The sequence below is a fragment of the Pungitius pungitius genome, chromosome 12, assembly GCF_949316345.1.
Source record: "Pungitius pungitius chromosome 12, fPunPun2.1, whole genome shotgun sequence".
Taxonomy (NCBI): Eukaryota; Metazoa; Chordata; class Actinopteri; order Perciformes; family Gasterosteidae; genus Pungitius; species Pungitius pungitius.
The window spans coordinates 18,778,193-18,794,091 of NC_084911.1; the positions used below are offsets into that span (position 1 = coordinate 18,778,193).

Sequence of the window (15,899 nt, forward strand, 5' to 3'; positions counted from 1 at the left end):
ATAGTGTGGTGTACACGTACTTAAACCCTCCACTGTCACCATGGAAACAGCCCCTATGCCATCTTTAATTGGCCCATCTCCACAATGCGCTGGTTCCCTCTACAACCTCTGATTTGAAGCTACGATTAAACCCCCTCAGCTTTGATTTCATGCTTGTATTAGTGTTTCAAGGGTTGCCATAGAGCCCTCAGTATGGGTTCTGTGTCACTAATGAAAGAAGGCACTCGGCCCGGCACAGTTCCCGCTGCGCTGCAGCTATTACCTCATTTGACTCGACTGGACCCGCTAAGAAAAAAGGCCAGGAGCACAAAGCCTGCCTGTAACGTGATCATTATAATGTCTTCTTTATCTGTTTCTCCCTCTGTACAGTAGTTCTTTCACTTTCTCCTGCTTGACGACAATGCATCACTTACGAATGTCAAATAGGGAAAGATGAAGACCGAGGTTTATGAGGTCAGTTCAGCGTCTAAGTGGAGTCACAGGGGAGCACGGGCGCTGTTGAGAATAATTTTTTTTCTCCATTGTGGTCATTTAGTGAGGGAGGTGTGTTTTAGTCTGCTGTATGCTGCCGTACGGATAGTCGCACAGTTGCAGTCCATGACGTGATCATCAGTCTGCAGAGGCACCAGAGGTCTCTATTCTCAATCACACTGCTGTTCTAGACTACAGTGAGGTTACATCTCCATGCGGCCACCAGCAGGGTGTCCATGCTTAATGTGACAAATGATGATTACGTTTAATTACATTTGTTTGCCCAGTGCGTTGTGAGATGATTAGTAATGTGAAGAGTCACTGCTGTTAGAGGTAGAAACAACCACACTTTACAATAGTAGACTCGGCTCCTTTAACAAATCTAATATATAATTTACAAATGTAGAAACTTTTGAATCCATTTGAACCCATATCAGTTAAGTCAAGTCAGTATGTATTGCAATGTTTTTATAATAACTGTTAATTAGCAAACAGCGCTGAGAGTGTACAGACATGCTGGCAGCTATTTGAATGTACATCATACTGTACATTGGTGCATCGATTAAAATGACCACTGCAAGCGTGATGCGTTTTGTGTTTGCAGATTCTTGTTGGTGAGCTGTGTGCCTTCTTCGCCAAAGCAGAGGGAACCCAGGAGAAGACCATTGTCACGGCAGACTGCTGCTACTTCAACCCCCTGCTGAGACGCATGATTCGTTTTTTAGGTGAACACGCGGCCTTGTATCACTCAGGCCCTTGAAAGGGCCCTTTGATTTTCTAGGTGTGAACTTTTCTCGGGAAAGCGCGATAGGCCAAATCAAAAATAGATATAAACAACATGAAAAACACAAAAGGTTATCGTCAGGTGACCTGCTTCACTTCAGCTTGTCAGACTTGTGCATTTGGCTGTACAGTGCATCCGCAAAGCACTTTTTCCACATTTTGTTATGTTACCGCCTTATTCCAAAATGGATTAAATTCATTATTTTCCTCAACATATATACTTATGTACATGTTTTCACTATGTCATTATGAGTCGTTGTGTGTAGAATGTTGAGGAAAATGATGAATTGAATCCATTTTGGAATAAGGCTGTAACATATGTACTGTAAATTGGGTGATTGGATGAGGTAATGTATTCAGGAACACACTTGTGAATATTAAGCAGCCTGCAAATTAGCATCTTGAGCTGAAAGCTTCTTGTTGTAATTTCACACCCTAGCTGATAATAATAATGTGTTGGGGCTATTTCTGGAAGGGAAAACTCTTTTCATTTAACATCTAACGTGCTTCTCTTCATCACCTCCAACCCTCCCCGCGGCTCGTCTCTGGCCCCAAGGCGTCTACGCCTTTGGCCTGTTCACCACCACCATCTTCGTCAACGCCGGCCAGGTGGTGACAGGAAACCAGACTCCCCACTTCCTGTCCGCCTGCCGGCCAAACTACACGGCGCTGGGCTGCCAGTCCACCATGCAGTACATAGGGGAGCGCCGCGCCTGCACAGGCAACCCGCTCACCGTCATGTCCGCACGCAAATCCTTCCCCTCCAAGGACGCGGCGCTGAGCGTCTACTCCTCCGTGTACACAGTGGTAGGTTGGAGCAAGGTGGAGGTGACGGTCACTGCTCTATAGGACTAATCCTGCAACGTTCTCACTCTATTCAATGGCATCAGTGACACTGATCAATACCAAATTTGCATAGTTTAGGACAGTGGTTCTCAAACCTTTTCTGTCGGGCCCCACCGCCCCAACAAAAATGTAACAAAATGGTCCATGCTGAATTTGTATTGAAATAACAACATTTTGTGACTCCATGTGTGCTTTTATTAATAATAGAATAAAGAAAAATGTATGTAAACCAGTTTGCTCCATCCAGTTTATTAAAATAGCTTAATTAACATGTTTTGTACTGAATATCCTTTCAGGATAATAACAATATGAAGTTGAAATATTGGCAATAAAGAGTCTTATTGGGTTTTACATCTTCACATCTTCAAGACCCTGAAGCCCCATGCTTCACAGCAGCACGCTGCTCCTTAATTACTAAGGATGGGTAAAATGCAGAGAATAATTTACCCATGTGGGATTAATAAAGGATTATAATAAAAAAATAAAAAAAATTCAAATCTAAATTTCCCCCAGCCCCTCACGGCCCACCTGTAATACCTCAGCGCCCCACCAGTAGGTCGCGCCCCGCAGTTTGAGAACCACTGGTTTAGGATGAAGGGTTTTGTCATCCATACAAAAATTTGAACCTAGAAACCACAGTTTCTGTTGCAGTGGCAGGACCACAGAGCTCTCGTTTTCTATTCTTATGCTAAGCTAAGCTAACCAAATGCTGACTGTAGCTTCATAATCAGACACTAGAGGGCTATCAATCTCCTCATCGAAATCTAAGCTGACTTGATAAAATCGGGTTTTTATTGAGTCAGACTAGCTGTAGCTAGCTAGCAGCCCACCATCAGCTCTTTTCTTATGGTAAACATTCTATTTGTGGCCAGTCCAAAAACAGCAAATAAGAATCAGATCATATGTTTGGTCTCTCCTGGCTCGGGGTTGTGATGACGCCCACGTGCGTGCGTGTTGCCTCCTTTGTGTGCGTGCGCGCCCTCCCTTGTGCCTCTCTGCAGATGTACGTGACGCTGGTGTTCAAGACCAAGGGCACGCGGCTGACCAAGCCCACCATCAGCCTCACCCTGCTCTGCCTGGCCCTGCTGGTAGGCGTGGTGAGGGTGGCCGAGTACCGCAACCACTGGGCCGACGTCCTGGCCGGATTCTTCACAGGGGGAGCCATCGCTGTGTTTCTGGTGAGCGGCCGGGACACGAAGCACATTTGCCGGAGTACTACCATCCTTGAACTAAACCAAGAGCAATATGATGCCCATTTTTGGATTATGGATTCTTATATATTAGCGTCTTTAGCATGACTAGCTAATGTTTGTCAGTATCGTTGGCGCGTGCTTTTTGCTGGAAACAGCGATAAACAAGACCACTCACCAGACTCTCGAGACTTCAAGAGCCCAATGACTGTGATCAAGGTATGATTGGACCATGCCAATGAAGGCAGTGGGGTCGCATCTCATCACGTCCCTCTTCCTTCTTCCCTCCAACCCCCCTGCCCGGTCTCCTCCTCCTCCAGGTGACCTGCGTGATCAACAACTTCCAGCAGATTCTGCCAAGTCCTCCTCCACCGCAGCCCCAGCGCCCTGAGTCCGTGCTGGGCATGCCGATGGTGACGCTGCCCTGTGTGGAGAGTCCACTCGAAAAGTTAAGTGGCCCTCAGGTAAGGGGCGGGGGTGGGTGAGAGGCGCTCACGGAGATGCACGACCCTTGTCTCTTACCTTGAATTTGTATCCCCCCCCCCGCCCCACCTCAAGAATTAGATCTAAAAAGTCCCACCCCGTCTAGCAAAGAGTGAAGCCTCTAAATCTCTGAGCCTTGTCGGAGGCCGTTCATATTTGTTCTGCCGGTGGGAAGCGAGCCGCGGTTTTTACTTCAGTCAGATGTTTGCGTCGTAACAAAGAGGCGCCGCTGAGCGTTACGGTTTCATCTTATCGGGGAATTAGAGAGCCACGTACCTCTTTGGGGGGACTAAGCGGTTCGGCTGACACACTCCAAGTGCAATCTGACATTCTGATGTAATGCAAATCTGAAACTGTGAACTCAGCTGAAGTTCCCCCGAAAAAAGATTAGATCTTGCGAGCGCCGAGTACCGGTCCCGAGTGGGCGGATGCCTCGCGTCCCCTGTGGTGTGTCTCCGTCACTAACCCTCACCTGACTGCCTCTTTTCCTCTGTCTCCCACCTCTCTCCTCTCCACCTGCTCCCTTGTTCCTCACGCTCCTCCAGCATCCTGCACTCTCCTCCTCGCCACCTTACAACGCCTACGTTCAACCATTCTAGCCACCTCGCCATCGCCCCTCCCCACTACCTTGGTCATCTGTCGCCTTATTTCTGTTTCCTGCTCTGTTTTCTCCCTTCACCCACCGCCCCCTCCTCATCGAGCGCATCACTCTTGATTATTTTCTTCTTCACTTTTCTCCTTTTGCCCCATCCTCCTTCTCTCTCCTCCCTTTCCCCTGCAGACTCCGCGGGGATCTCCGTTCACCGAGATCACATGACCATCAGCCCTATCGGTTCCCCGCCACCCCCGATGTCCTCATAGCGTCTCGCTCCATTTCCAGCGAAGTCTAGACCAGCCGGAGCAGCACTCGCCGCACTGCGCCGCCCACCCGGCCGGGCGGTACGCGACGCTGCACCGCTCCTATTCCACTCAGGTCTAGACCCCCCCCCCACACCCACCCCCCCGATCCAGCTCACACACACACACACACAAGCACATCGCCCTGCTGCCCTTTTTAACTCCCGGGGAACCGATAGGAAAAATCTTCAAAGACTTGTCTCTCTGCAGGACATTCAGTACAGAGTCCATTCTTTACTTTTTGTATGAACTCGTTGTGTGGAGCTCACGGGCCCGTGTGACTCTGCAGTCGGGGGGGGGGGACGTGTTGGACCGAACAAAACCCTCTGAAGGATGCGTGTGCTGCCGAGATTTACCTTTCAAAACATCCTCTCAGCAAGAGACACACACACACACACACCCATAGAAACACCCTCGCACAGCAGTGTGCGCAGTGCTCCGTACGCGATTTACACAGATCAAAGAACCCATTTCACCTGACAATAGCAAACACAGCTAAAAACCTTCGCTTTGCTAGTTCCCTTTTTTTTCCCTTTGCCAAAAAGAAAAAGAAACCTGATGGGAAACGCAATCACATGTAAGACAATGATGAGACAAAGCCAGGCTCCCGATTCCAGGACGGCACACAGAGAGCATCATATTGGTTTGGTTTTGTATTCTTCTGAGCAAACAAAACACTACGCCGCAACACGTTTGTGGGTTTTGGTTTAATTCCCCCCCCTCCCACACAGCATCAATCATCCTGAACTGGAATTTTTCTTGTGACTGTTGTGATTCATTTGTGAGATTTTCTGAACAGATGTGTTTATTGACGTGTAGATACTGTGTGCTTGCAGTGAGCGTGACAGTTTTGCTGACCTTGATTTTGCACACTCCCTTCAATCCAAGTGGGTTTTTTTGTATTTTTTTTTTTTATTCCAACACATCTTTTTTTACAACCTGTTTAGCACCTTCTCCCGGTGGGACCCTGACTATAAAACCATCGCTGTGCTGTGAAATGTTTCCCTCTGCTGGACGACACACACACACCTACATAAACACACACACACTCAACATTAGTCTATCTAATCTATCACTAAGCACAATTCAAACACCTTCAAAATCACGCACACACACACACGCACACACACACACACACACACACGCACATGTGGTTGTTGCTGAACGTCGCCTTCCCATCATTTCTAGTTCTGAAACCTGTTTGTATGATATTGTACATAAACCTTTTTCCTATTGAGAGTGGGATTTTTACACAAGCATCACCAACACTGAGTCTGGGGATGTTGGGGTGTTGCGGTATTGCGATGACAGAGGACCGTGTGACTCAAATCAAAGGGTTATGAACTCAAAGCCCTTTTCATTGTCATGTGAGCACAAACTGTGGACGTGAACACCTTTTCATGTCTTAGCGTGACAGCCGTGCGACGTTGTGCGATGTCGAAGCAGCACTTAGTGATTGTGTTCTTTTTGGAGTCGAGTTTATATCCAGCGATTCGACCAACTTCTCAGAAAAGTATCTGGTTCTCTATCTGCTAAATAAAAGTGTGTTCTGAGCCATTCCTATTTCTGTCCCGAGCGGTCTTGGGTCAGAGTGCATTCCCTTTAATGTGGGGCCCAAAACTAAAGCACTGTTTCCACGGTTACAGCTTGCCTGTGACGTAAATAACAAACAGAACGTTTGTGTTTTCAACACTGATATGTTGCACTCAAAAAAAAACCCAGCAGAGATGAATTTGTTAATCTTTCTAAAACTTCATCCTCCAGTTGTTTGGTTCTAATAAAGATATTGATGAACAGCTTTTGGAAATTTGGTTGTAAATCTCAGGAGTGATCACATTTTGGAGAGAGGATTAAAATAAATCTTGTCAACAAAAGCGAACGTTGTTAACCCGTCTTAAACAAAAAATCACTTAATGCTGCGTGTCGTATTTACTTTTTATATTTGGCTGCTTGAGCTGACAGAAGATTGGTCAAACTAGATTTATGTCCACAACTATTGTGTTTTTATACGATAAAAAGGATGCATGTTTGGGGAGTCCCATTCCGTGACGTTGTGTGTGCAGCGCAGCCATCAAGAGCCTCCCACCCAGCAACTCTGCAACTTCTGCCGAGTCAGCGCAGGAAACACCGCGCACCTGCAGAGCTGCGACTTTGACCTGACCTTTGACCTGCATGACGTCCCTTTGTGTCATCATTGCCCCCCCCCCCCCACCCGTTTCCCACCCTGCCTTCCAGCCCTCGCTATCCCGATGAAGCAGAAATGCCTTAACAACAATTATTAAGTACGTTACATTGACAGCTTACAGGTGTGTGTGTGTGTGTGTGTGTGTGTGTGTGTGTGTGTGTGTGTGTCGGCCCTTGGTGTCTCAGCCGTCCCGTGTGACCTGAAGCCAGCGCCAAAAGGGAAAAAGGTTCCTCCTGCAGGCTCTCCTTCGCCGGGGCTCGTGTTTTACATCAAAGAACAAACGTGCTGCGGTCGACTGACGTGAAATAGAAAGAGAATTTAAAAGCACCCGACTCCTTTCAGATCTGCAACTCTGAGGGAGAAACACGTTTCCTTTGATCCTGTTGCAACAAACCCTTTTTGTTTTGTAAAGATTTGTGTTGCGAGAACAATAAATGGATATTGCAATAAGAAACGCTATCAGCGAGCACCATGTGTTCTGTATTAATGCTGTTTTTTGGGGTTTTTGAGTGGAATAGTAAAGACGTTGGAATCAATTATCAATGTTTTTGGCCAATCAGAACGCAGCTGGGTATTTTCTTTATTTGTTATCTTGTCTTGTAGTTGTGACAAAAAGTCACATCCCTGCACCATCTGTTGGATCTTTTCAAAAGTCTCCCTGCTCCTCACGTGGATGCAACACTAACCCCAAGATCTGCTCACTCTTCGTCCCCGATGAAGACCGTGCTTCCACTTCTGTGATTACATCTCGGACCATCAGGATGACAAATTCTATCCACTGATGAAGACCGTGGGGATCCAAACAAATCCAGTAAGTGGACTGTGGAAGACTATTCTAATCACAACGATGTACTATTATTATGATCTATTTGTTTCTATTTCCAGTGAAGGATTGAACACTCAAATCCTTTGCTTAAGGAAAAGTACTAAAACCACATGCTCCAGTGCAAATCTGCATTCAAAATCCCGCCTTAATAAAGGGTTGGATTGGTCTGCCGAGGGGTCGGTCCGCTCCAAACGGGATGAATATCCACGGCCGTGAAATGAGGAACTGAAGTTGAAATAATCTTTTTAGTCTTTTACTGAAAAAATGTTTTTGGTGAGAAATATCGGATACGTTTACCTTTTGAGTTTTATCATTTAAATGAAACCACTTGAGATGTTTGGAGTAATAAATATATGCTGGAGCACCTGTTTAATCTGAAGCATAAAGTTACATCAAATGTACAAAAGTACCTTGAAATGTTTTCAGTTAGTACAAGTAACTGCTTTCCACTCCTTTCATCCTTAGCTGCTGTATTTGCAGTGCATAACGTGGATCAATGGGTTTGGGATGTTACCCCATGTTGTGACGTTAAGACGTGGTCCTCTGCCCTGTTATTGGGTCAGCACTGCCATCCTGTGGTTTACTGTGTTCTGACCCACCACAAATGGATCTGAATCTTTTGTAATGAAGTGTGAATATGAGGCTTTTAATATCGCAGCATATTGAACAAAATGGAACTCTCTTTTGGGGATTATTAAAATAAATAAAATTGGAATTTGCGCAGGTTAAGGAAAAATGAGATGAAACCAATTCACATGGAATTTAAGAGATTAAAAATGCAACATTCCCTATTCTACCGCTTGGTAGGAACATGCACATAACTCCTCCTGTCATGGTCATGCATTTTCAGCTTGAATCCACAAGATGGCAATGCACATCATACACATGCACAGACACCACCCTACCCATGCACCCATCTTTGCAGAACACTTCAAGCTGTGTCATGAAACAAAGGGGAGCGATCACAGCAGTTAATGAGATGATCATCACCTGTGTCCGATGATGAGAAGCAACATGCTGCCTCTTTTTTTCACAGATAATAGAAGGAATTACTCATACAGCTCTGCACCTTCATTCTGGATGCTTGATTTCCGTATTGTGCAGCCATAAAATCCAAGCCAGAGAATAACAGGAATGACTGCAGGAAACCGTACAGTACAGCTGACACTAATTGCAGCTCACTCTATTCTGCAGACTTTCTTAAAAGGCACCTGCATTTCCTGAAAAACAACTCTGCCTGACTCGATTTGAACATCCCAGTCAGGGATGTTTAAAGGATAATGCTGTTTCAATTCCCACCTGCAGCTTCTTTCTGCTTCTTTTCCTCTCGTTTTTTTTCTCGCTCATGCAGGCCTTCATTAGTGTGGGCGGCACAGCTCCTTCTGTTAATTTGTTGAGAATTTTAATTCCCCCGTGTTCCTCCCCGCCTTCCGAACGCTGGGATTTTTCTGGTGATTTGCGGTTTTTGAATTTGTCAACCAGCGCGGTGGCTGCCAAGGTGAACGTGATCATCGCGACCAAACGACACAACAGCGGAGTGCTGAGTGCGAATGAAGGTGCACGTAAGGGGAAGAAGCCACAAAAAAAAGGGAAAAAAGCACCAGAGAATAAGATGGAAGTGAAGTGATTCGTTGAGAGTAATCACATTCTGCCTCTGAGAAGAAGCCCATCATATCAGACATTTTCATTTGCAAAGAGCATTACAGTGAGTAGTGTGTAAGTCAGCGTTTTAGAAGAGGACCATAAAGACAAAGCGCCATTAAAGGAAGATGGTGGGTAAGCGTATAGTGTCAGTGTCTTTTCAAAACGCAAGAGTAAGTAAGTGTATGAAATACGTTTCACTGTTGTTTTTTCTGCTGTGCATGTTGAGCATGTTTGGCTCACTAGCTGACATCTACTGCGATACGCCACACGAGGTCAACCCACTAACTCATTTTAAGTTACAACTTACATTACAACATGTGAAAATGTATGTATTTTTCAGGTGTCTCAGTTCATACTGCATACACAACCTCAGCACAATAGTTACACAATGGCGTTCTTCTTATATTTTTGGTTTTTCATACAACACATCGATACAGTAGTGTTTCTTTATTTCTATATCAATCGATCATTAGCTATGGTGCGGTCAGTCGCTTCACTTTGTATGCTCTTTATGTAATATGTGTTTTAAACAAGACGACTGGCAAAAAAGAGTTAAAGAAGCTCATTTAGCGTTAGCTTAGTTAGCTCGCTAGCTATAGCTGATAAAGCCTGATATCATAAAACCTAAAGCTCAGGCTGAATTTGAATGGTGAAAATTGTACCTCCTAACGTCTATTACTAACCGCTTTTTCTTGACCTTTGTGGAAAACGTCACACAGTCAAGGAAAGATGGTTCGAAGAATTCATGAGGATTTGGGAAAAGACAACCCCGGTGTTTAGGAAATGTGACTCCACTTTCCCTAAAGCTACGTATGATCCCACAGGCCGGTGACAAGTTAGTGACGATCTCCTTTCCCCTCGAAGAGGAACGTCCACTGGCCCTGTGCTAAAGGAGCTAAGTAAGGAAGCATTGCTTTCCTTGCATTTAGAGAATCCAACCAGTTGTTGTCATGGCGGCCACTTACACTCCAGGTCATTTCACCTTTAGGAACATTCCCAAACAAAAAGGACTATTTGAAACCAGCCCGCTCAAAAAAGGTTCGTAACACTTCTCCATACAAGTCCCCCGTGTCCACTGGATGCAAAGCGGGCTTGATTCACTTCACAGGAAGTCGGGGGGGCACCATCTTCCCCACGCTCTGTTTCCTTCTTTCTTCATCTGTTGATCTATCTATTTACCTTATTTACCTCTTTTTTTTACTTTAGTAAAAGCACCAAATGGAGCTAAATGTAAAGAATACTCTGTGTTTGAAGTTTTGGTTGACAAAATTCACTCAGTCCAAAACCTACCAGCCCATCTAAAGCATTTCTTTAATCCAAACAAAAAGGTGGGAATACATTAAAGGCATGATTTTATGGGAATGTATTTACCCGGTACATGCTAATGCTAACTTAAGCTAATGAGCTTTTGGCTCTCAAAAGAATAGAGTGAATATATATAAATTGCTTTATCCTTATATAATGAATTGCTGAACCTATAATGAATTGCTTTATCCTTCAAAGATAAATCATCTCCATATGTTTTGATTCTATAATGTGATCTTCAAAAGTACCCATTAGTTGTCATATTATTGTGCTGATTTAAATTTCCCTTTGAATTGCAGTGGAATAGAAGAATCACAGGCCACACAATGGAAACGCTGAAAGCCTTTCAGCCTGATATGAGCATCATCTATCTTAGTGGTGCCCACTAAGATAGATGATGCTCATATACTATGTAGTAGTAACATATATATATTTAAATGACTACTACCCCCTCCCCCCTGTCGGCCGGTAATATTGCCCTGTTTATCCACCAATCTTTCAAGACCAGTCTGCAAAATATTGTCCGACATGAAACCGGGTCGTGAGGCAAACTGATCTATCTCTCCTTCTCTTAGAAATAGATAGTGAAAAGATCCTCTCCTTCCATCACCCATTTCTCTCCATCTGACCCCATCAACCCGTCGTTCTCCTCCTCCGTCTCCAGACACTGACACCAAATCCCACAACAGACGCCCTGCTGATCGATACCATGACATCATCAGGCGTGGACATCCTCAGTGGGCTGTGGGCGAGGTGCTGACCTGAAGAACACACTCACGCACCTACACACAGATGAATACACGCGCACACTCACACACACTCACACACACACACACACACACACACACACACACACACACACACACACACACACACACACGACAGGACCTGAGGGACTGAGCCGAGCTGAGCTTCCTCTCATCTCCTCCCAACTCGTATAACCTCTTGCCTGCCTGCCAACGCCGCCGCCGCCGCCACCGCGGAAATCTGACTGATGACAGGCCCAGGACCTCTTTCACACACACACACACACGCGTAAACACATGGACGCACACAGAGCTAAAAACGCAATGTGGCTGACGGGTCTAAGTGCAGTGGAGACAAAGCGCCGCACTCTGAGACGGCTAAACCGCATTGCGGCTGTCATGTTTGCACAATTTCCCTCTACTTATAGAGATGAATGAAAAACAAATATAATGGTGTGTGAAGCATTGGATGTCACTATATCCCGCCCCAACCCCCTCTCCGCCGGCCTGTCTTACAACATAACCTTTTCATTCCTAGCTCGGCTGACTGACTGAAGGAGTGATTGACGGACAGACCCGCTAATAGGCTGACCGGTACATGCACGTGCGGCCTTACGTCGGCGCTACCTTTGTGAACCTGTCACGGGCTGCAGAGCCAGCTGGGAGGCTCCGGTCTGAGGCTGGACAGACGGGGTCAAAGGCAGAGGCGTAAAGTCGATATCCACAAAGCTGAAAACGCTTCGCGGTTTCGCTGTTTTAAAATGGCTGCAAATGGAGAAAAAAAATCGCTCCATTGCCTGGAGAAAGGCGATCGGATGGGACTTAGACAGGTTGAGGGTTCGGGAGGCAAGGCAGAGAGGCCGAGCTGTCATTTATTTCATGTAATAGAAACATCTGTAAAGTGTTGGTGAATTTGTAGATTTGTTTGAAATCCAGGACGCCGATAAAACACATTGATGAACCATTAATGTTTTCAATTGGCTGATGTTAATGTTTTGTATACAGAGGATATGACATTCTAGAGGGAAATAATAGGGTATATTTTGTTAAAATAACCACCACTGAGTACGGTTTCCTTTAGTTGGGATTTCTGATTTGGAAGTTGGACCTGCTTCCTGCGCTGCACATCAACAGTAAAAATGCCGTGAATGCTTTTTATAGCTTGTGTGTCGTTAGATCAGTCGTACACAAAGTGCTATCCAACAATCTGTGGACATGTTGCTAGGGTGTCGTTAAGTGCACCTTGGCAACAATGCAAATGTGAGAGTCATGTGTTGTTTTTAGAAGCTGTCAATATATTTAAATAAATGAACTAGTTAATCGCACATCTTGAAATTCATTATTTGCGATTAATGAATGTTTTTGTAGTTGTTTTACTTCTAAAGACACATATTTCATCATCTTGGAAGCATAATTCCACCCGGTGTTGTAGTAGTTGTAGCAGCACTTCCTGTTGTCATCGTGCACTTTGCTCCCAACTCTGCATTATTTGACGCTGTGTTCAAGTGACAACAATCTCCCCACATTTAGCACGACGTTTATAAACTACCGACTTTTAGGGACACAGTGGTGGTCCTCTGCAGACTGTGTGCCGCGCAGAGTCATTTCAGATGTTGGTGGATGGAAGTAGCCTAGCAGCCTAGCCTAGCAGCTAGCTTAGCCTAGCAGCTAGCTTAGCCTAGCAGTGCTTTAAGTGGTCCATTTGCCACTCACCCCCCTCCTGTTTGACACATGGAGGAATGCTTCTGTACAGCTAATTGCATGGATTAACGTGTGTGTATGTTGACAATCCTATTTGTTTGGGTTATACTAACAACTGGTTAAACTCACAATTGCTAACAATGGCAACCTGCGTGCAGTGAACATTGTGAAGTTTATTCCCAGCTTCAACTTCCGATGTAAGGAATGAAATGGAATGATGCGGATGACATGAAAAGAAGCCATAATTGTATCTCCCATTTCCATAGATCTACACACATGTAGCATATGAAACTCATACATGCACATAGATATGCATGCACCAATACGCATCATTGTACCTTCCAAAAATACAAAAGTAACCCCTTTTTGCATTTGCATTGCATCCCTGCATACACGTGTGCATGTACAACATAAAGCAGTCTCTACATAAGCACTACATCACAAAATAAGACATAATGCATTTGAAATGATTCCTATTTCCATTTTTGTATTATGTGTTCATTTCATATATAGAACATTTTTTGTAATTGGAAGTTTAGAAACGCAGTTAATTCAGCATTAACATTAATGTACCTTGTAATAAAAACAACTCATATTTAATGCACAATATATTTTACAGTGTACATCTATCACATGTATCATCATACATACTATTATTATTATTATTATTATTATACTCTAAAATATACTAAATAGTCCTAGTCAATTAAACTATTAAAGCAAAATGATTGTCTTTTCCTCCTGGAAACGAAAAGTCATGTATAAATATATATAAATATACTGATATCTATTCTCTCTCTATATACAGTATATACTGATGTATTGTCAGATATACTAACGGGCGATGCTTGTGAGGTTAGGAACCAGTACAATACCATTTTCTTTTAACGGGTAACTTGGCTATTTTATTAGCAATTTCACTGGGCTGAATATACAAAGTTTTCCCTTAGCTCATTTGAAATTCTATTTAAATATGCTTCTGCCAACCAGGAAATGTATTCATTATGTATCTACGCCCCGCCAATTTTTCAGTCGTCTGGGTCTGAGATGCCACATGGATTTAATAAACAATTCAAAAGCATTTATGTCGAGATTGTTTCTATTGTTTTGTCTTTTGATTGGATAAGTATTTTGAATAGTGTAATCCTTCAACACTGACTGCCCCTGCTTGCATTCAAAATGTTTACCAACCACATGGTCATAAACCTCAGACTTTGCCTCCTGTGGTGGTTATGCAACGGGACGATTCAAGGATAGTAGAATGAACAATCTTCCTTCCTGGGATTTATGTTATAGCACTACTGTGGCCTGGTTGGATACAGATTGACAGATACGGTGTCAATCCATTCAATGGACCATTTGATTGAGTCTCAGTTAATGAAAGTGATGCAGGTATGTCAAACCGGAAACTCCCTTGTGTGAATGTCAGTCTACGTGTGTGTGTGTGAATGGAGGAAACCTGGTGGGACGCTACATAGAAAAATGCCTGGAGGGCTTTCCCCCCAGTTTGTGTTTGATCTGTCACAATGAAATCTGAGCGAAGTGACTGCAAGAATTCCCCAAAACAACAATTGCCCAATCACAACCCTTTACCCATAAGCAGGCACAGCAGACCTCCCCATTAGCATCAGCAGTTAATCATTAGCTTTTAGTGCTAACCAGCTCACTGCCTGCCGGGCTGCTTGCGTGTGCATTCATCGCGCTGAGCACCGCAAGGAAAACGCTTGGGAATTTGTGTCAAGAGGGACAAAATTCAATATTCTTCATAAAAAAATGTAAAATAAAATCAAAACCATCCGCTGATTGGGCACCCCGGGTCTACTTGACTCTGAATGGACCATGATTTACTAAATGTCATGCTTTATTGAAGAGGTCAATTTCTCATAACCTTCTATACAATCAGTATTCTTTTCGAAAGCGGAGGCGTCGCACCCTGATGGACGTTAGAGAGAATGCAGACACCTTGCTTCCTTCACTGGGTAAAACTAGAGGTTGCTGCCATCACAGTGAAGCCCTTTAAACAGTAAAAGGTCAACATTGTGTTTAAAAAGACAACCGCATAATTGAACAATCTCTACACTGCATCCTGCCAATAGCCATAGTTTGCATTTTAACACCGTCTAAAAGAGTTTTTGAGCCAAACCAGCTCACAGAGCTAACGTTTGCTTAAGCAGCTATTCAAAGCCCGTTAGAGATAGCGTGTCGATTACGCGAGCAAGAAATGCGTAGCCTGCTCGCGTCCACCTCTGTCTGACATCAAGGGCTCAGACTTCTTCTGAGGCTTCCGCGGTCGAAATCCGCCGCTAATTTTCCTCAAAAATGTTTCCGTGAAGGAACCCGAAAGCTGGACAGGCGTAGCGGCAGTAAAACAGCAGGCGGTCCATTAGGGCCACTGCTGCTTTGCCGTGTGAGGTATGCGGAGCTCAGAGCCACTGTGTCTCTTGATGTCGCAGGCTGCCATTTCAGGCTGTCACCCGCCCGCCGGACCAGATGAGACCAGGCACCGGATCAGGGGGGGAAGCAGCGGGGGGGGGGGGGGGGGGGCTTTCATCACACCTCTCCTCCAGCTCCGCAGACTCCCCATGTGTCTTCACATGTACAGTGGCGTGTAATGTATGTGCCTTTCACTTTAATCTCCACTGTCACGTCCGCCCGGGGGATCAGTCTGTGAGGAAAAGGGGGACGTTTCCATTCTCCATTCGCCCCCTGTGCGCGGGCTCCCTTTTTCTATTTTCCTGGACCGTTCTGTTTTGTGGTCCGGAGAGGGAGGTAAAGGGGGTGCGACCCCGTTCTCATTCGGCTCTTTTTCTCAAACGTTGCAC

The 15,899-nt window shown here is 44.8% G+C and overlaps 1 protein-coding gene across 4 annotated transcripts in view; it reads left to right on the forward strand.

The window, feature by feature from the left end:
• The window catches only part of plppr2a (phospholipid phosphatase related 2a), a 35,064-nt gene extending 27,752 nt beyond the window's left edge, over window positions 1–7,312 (forward strand). For 2 of the 4 annotated variants that reach the window (XM_037476810.2, XM_037476811.2), the window contains exons 4-8: window positions 1,076–1,196; window positions 1,811–2,061; window positions 3,102–3,278; window positions 3,611–3,738; window positions 4,555–7,312. In XM_037476810.2, the coding sequence (XP_037332707.2) occupies window positions 1,076–1,196; window positions 1,811–2,061; window positions 3,102–3,278; window positions 3,611–3,738; window positions 4,555–4,663 (786 nt within the window). In that variant the 3' untranslated portion in view covers window positions 4,664–7,312. Of the gene's footprint in view, window positions 1–1,075; window positions 1,197–1,810; window positions 2,062–3,101; window positions 3,279–3,610; window positions 3,755–4,318 lie in introns of all 4 variants that reach the window. The other 2 variants (XM_037476813.2, XM_037476815.2) reach the window with 2 other exon arrangements.
• The last annotated feature ends 8,587 nt before the right edge of the window (window positions 7,313–15,899 follow it).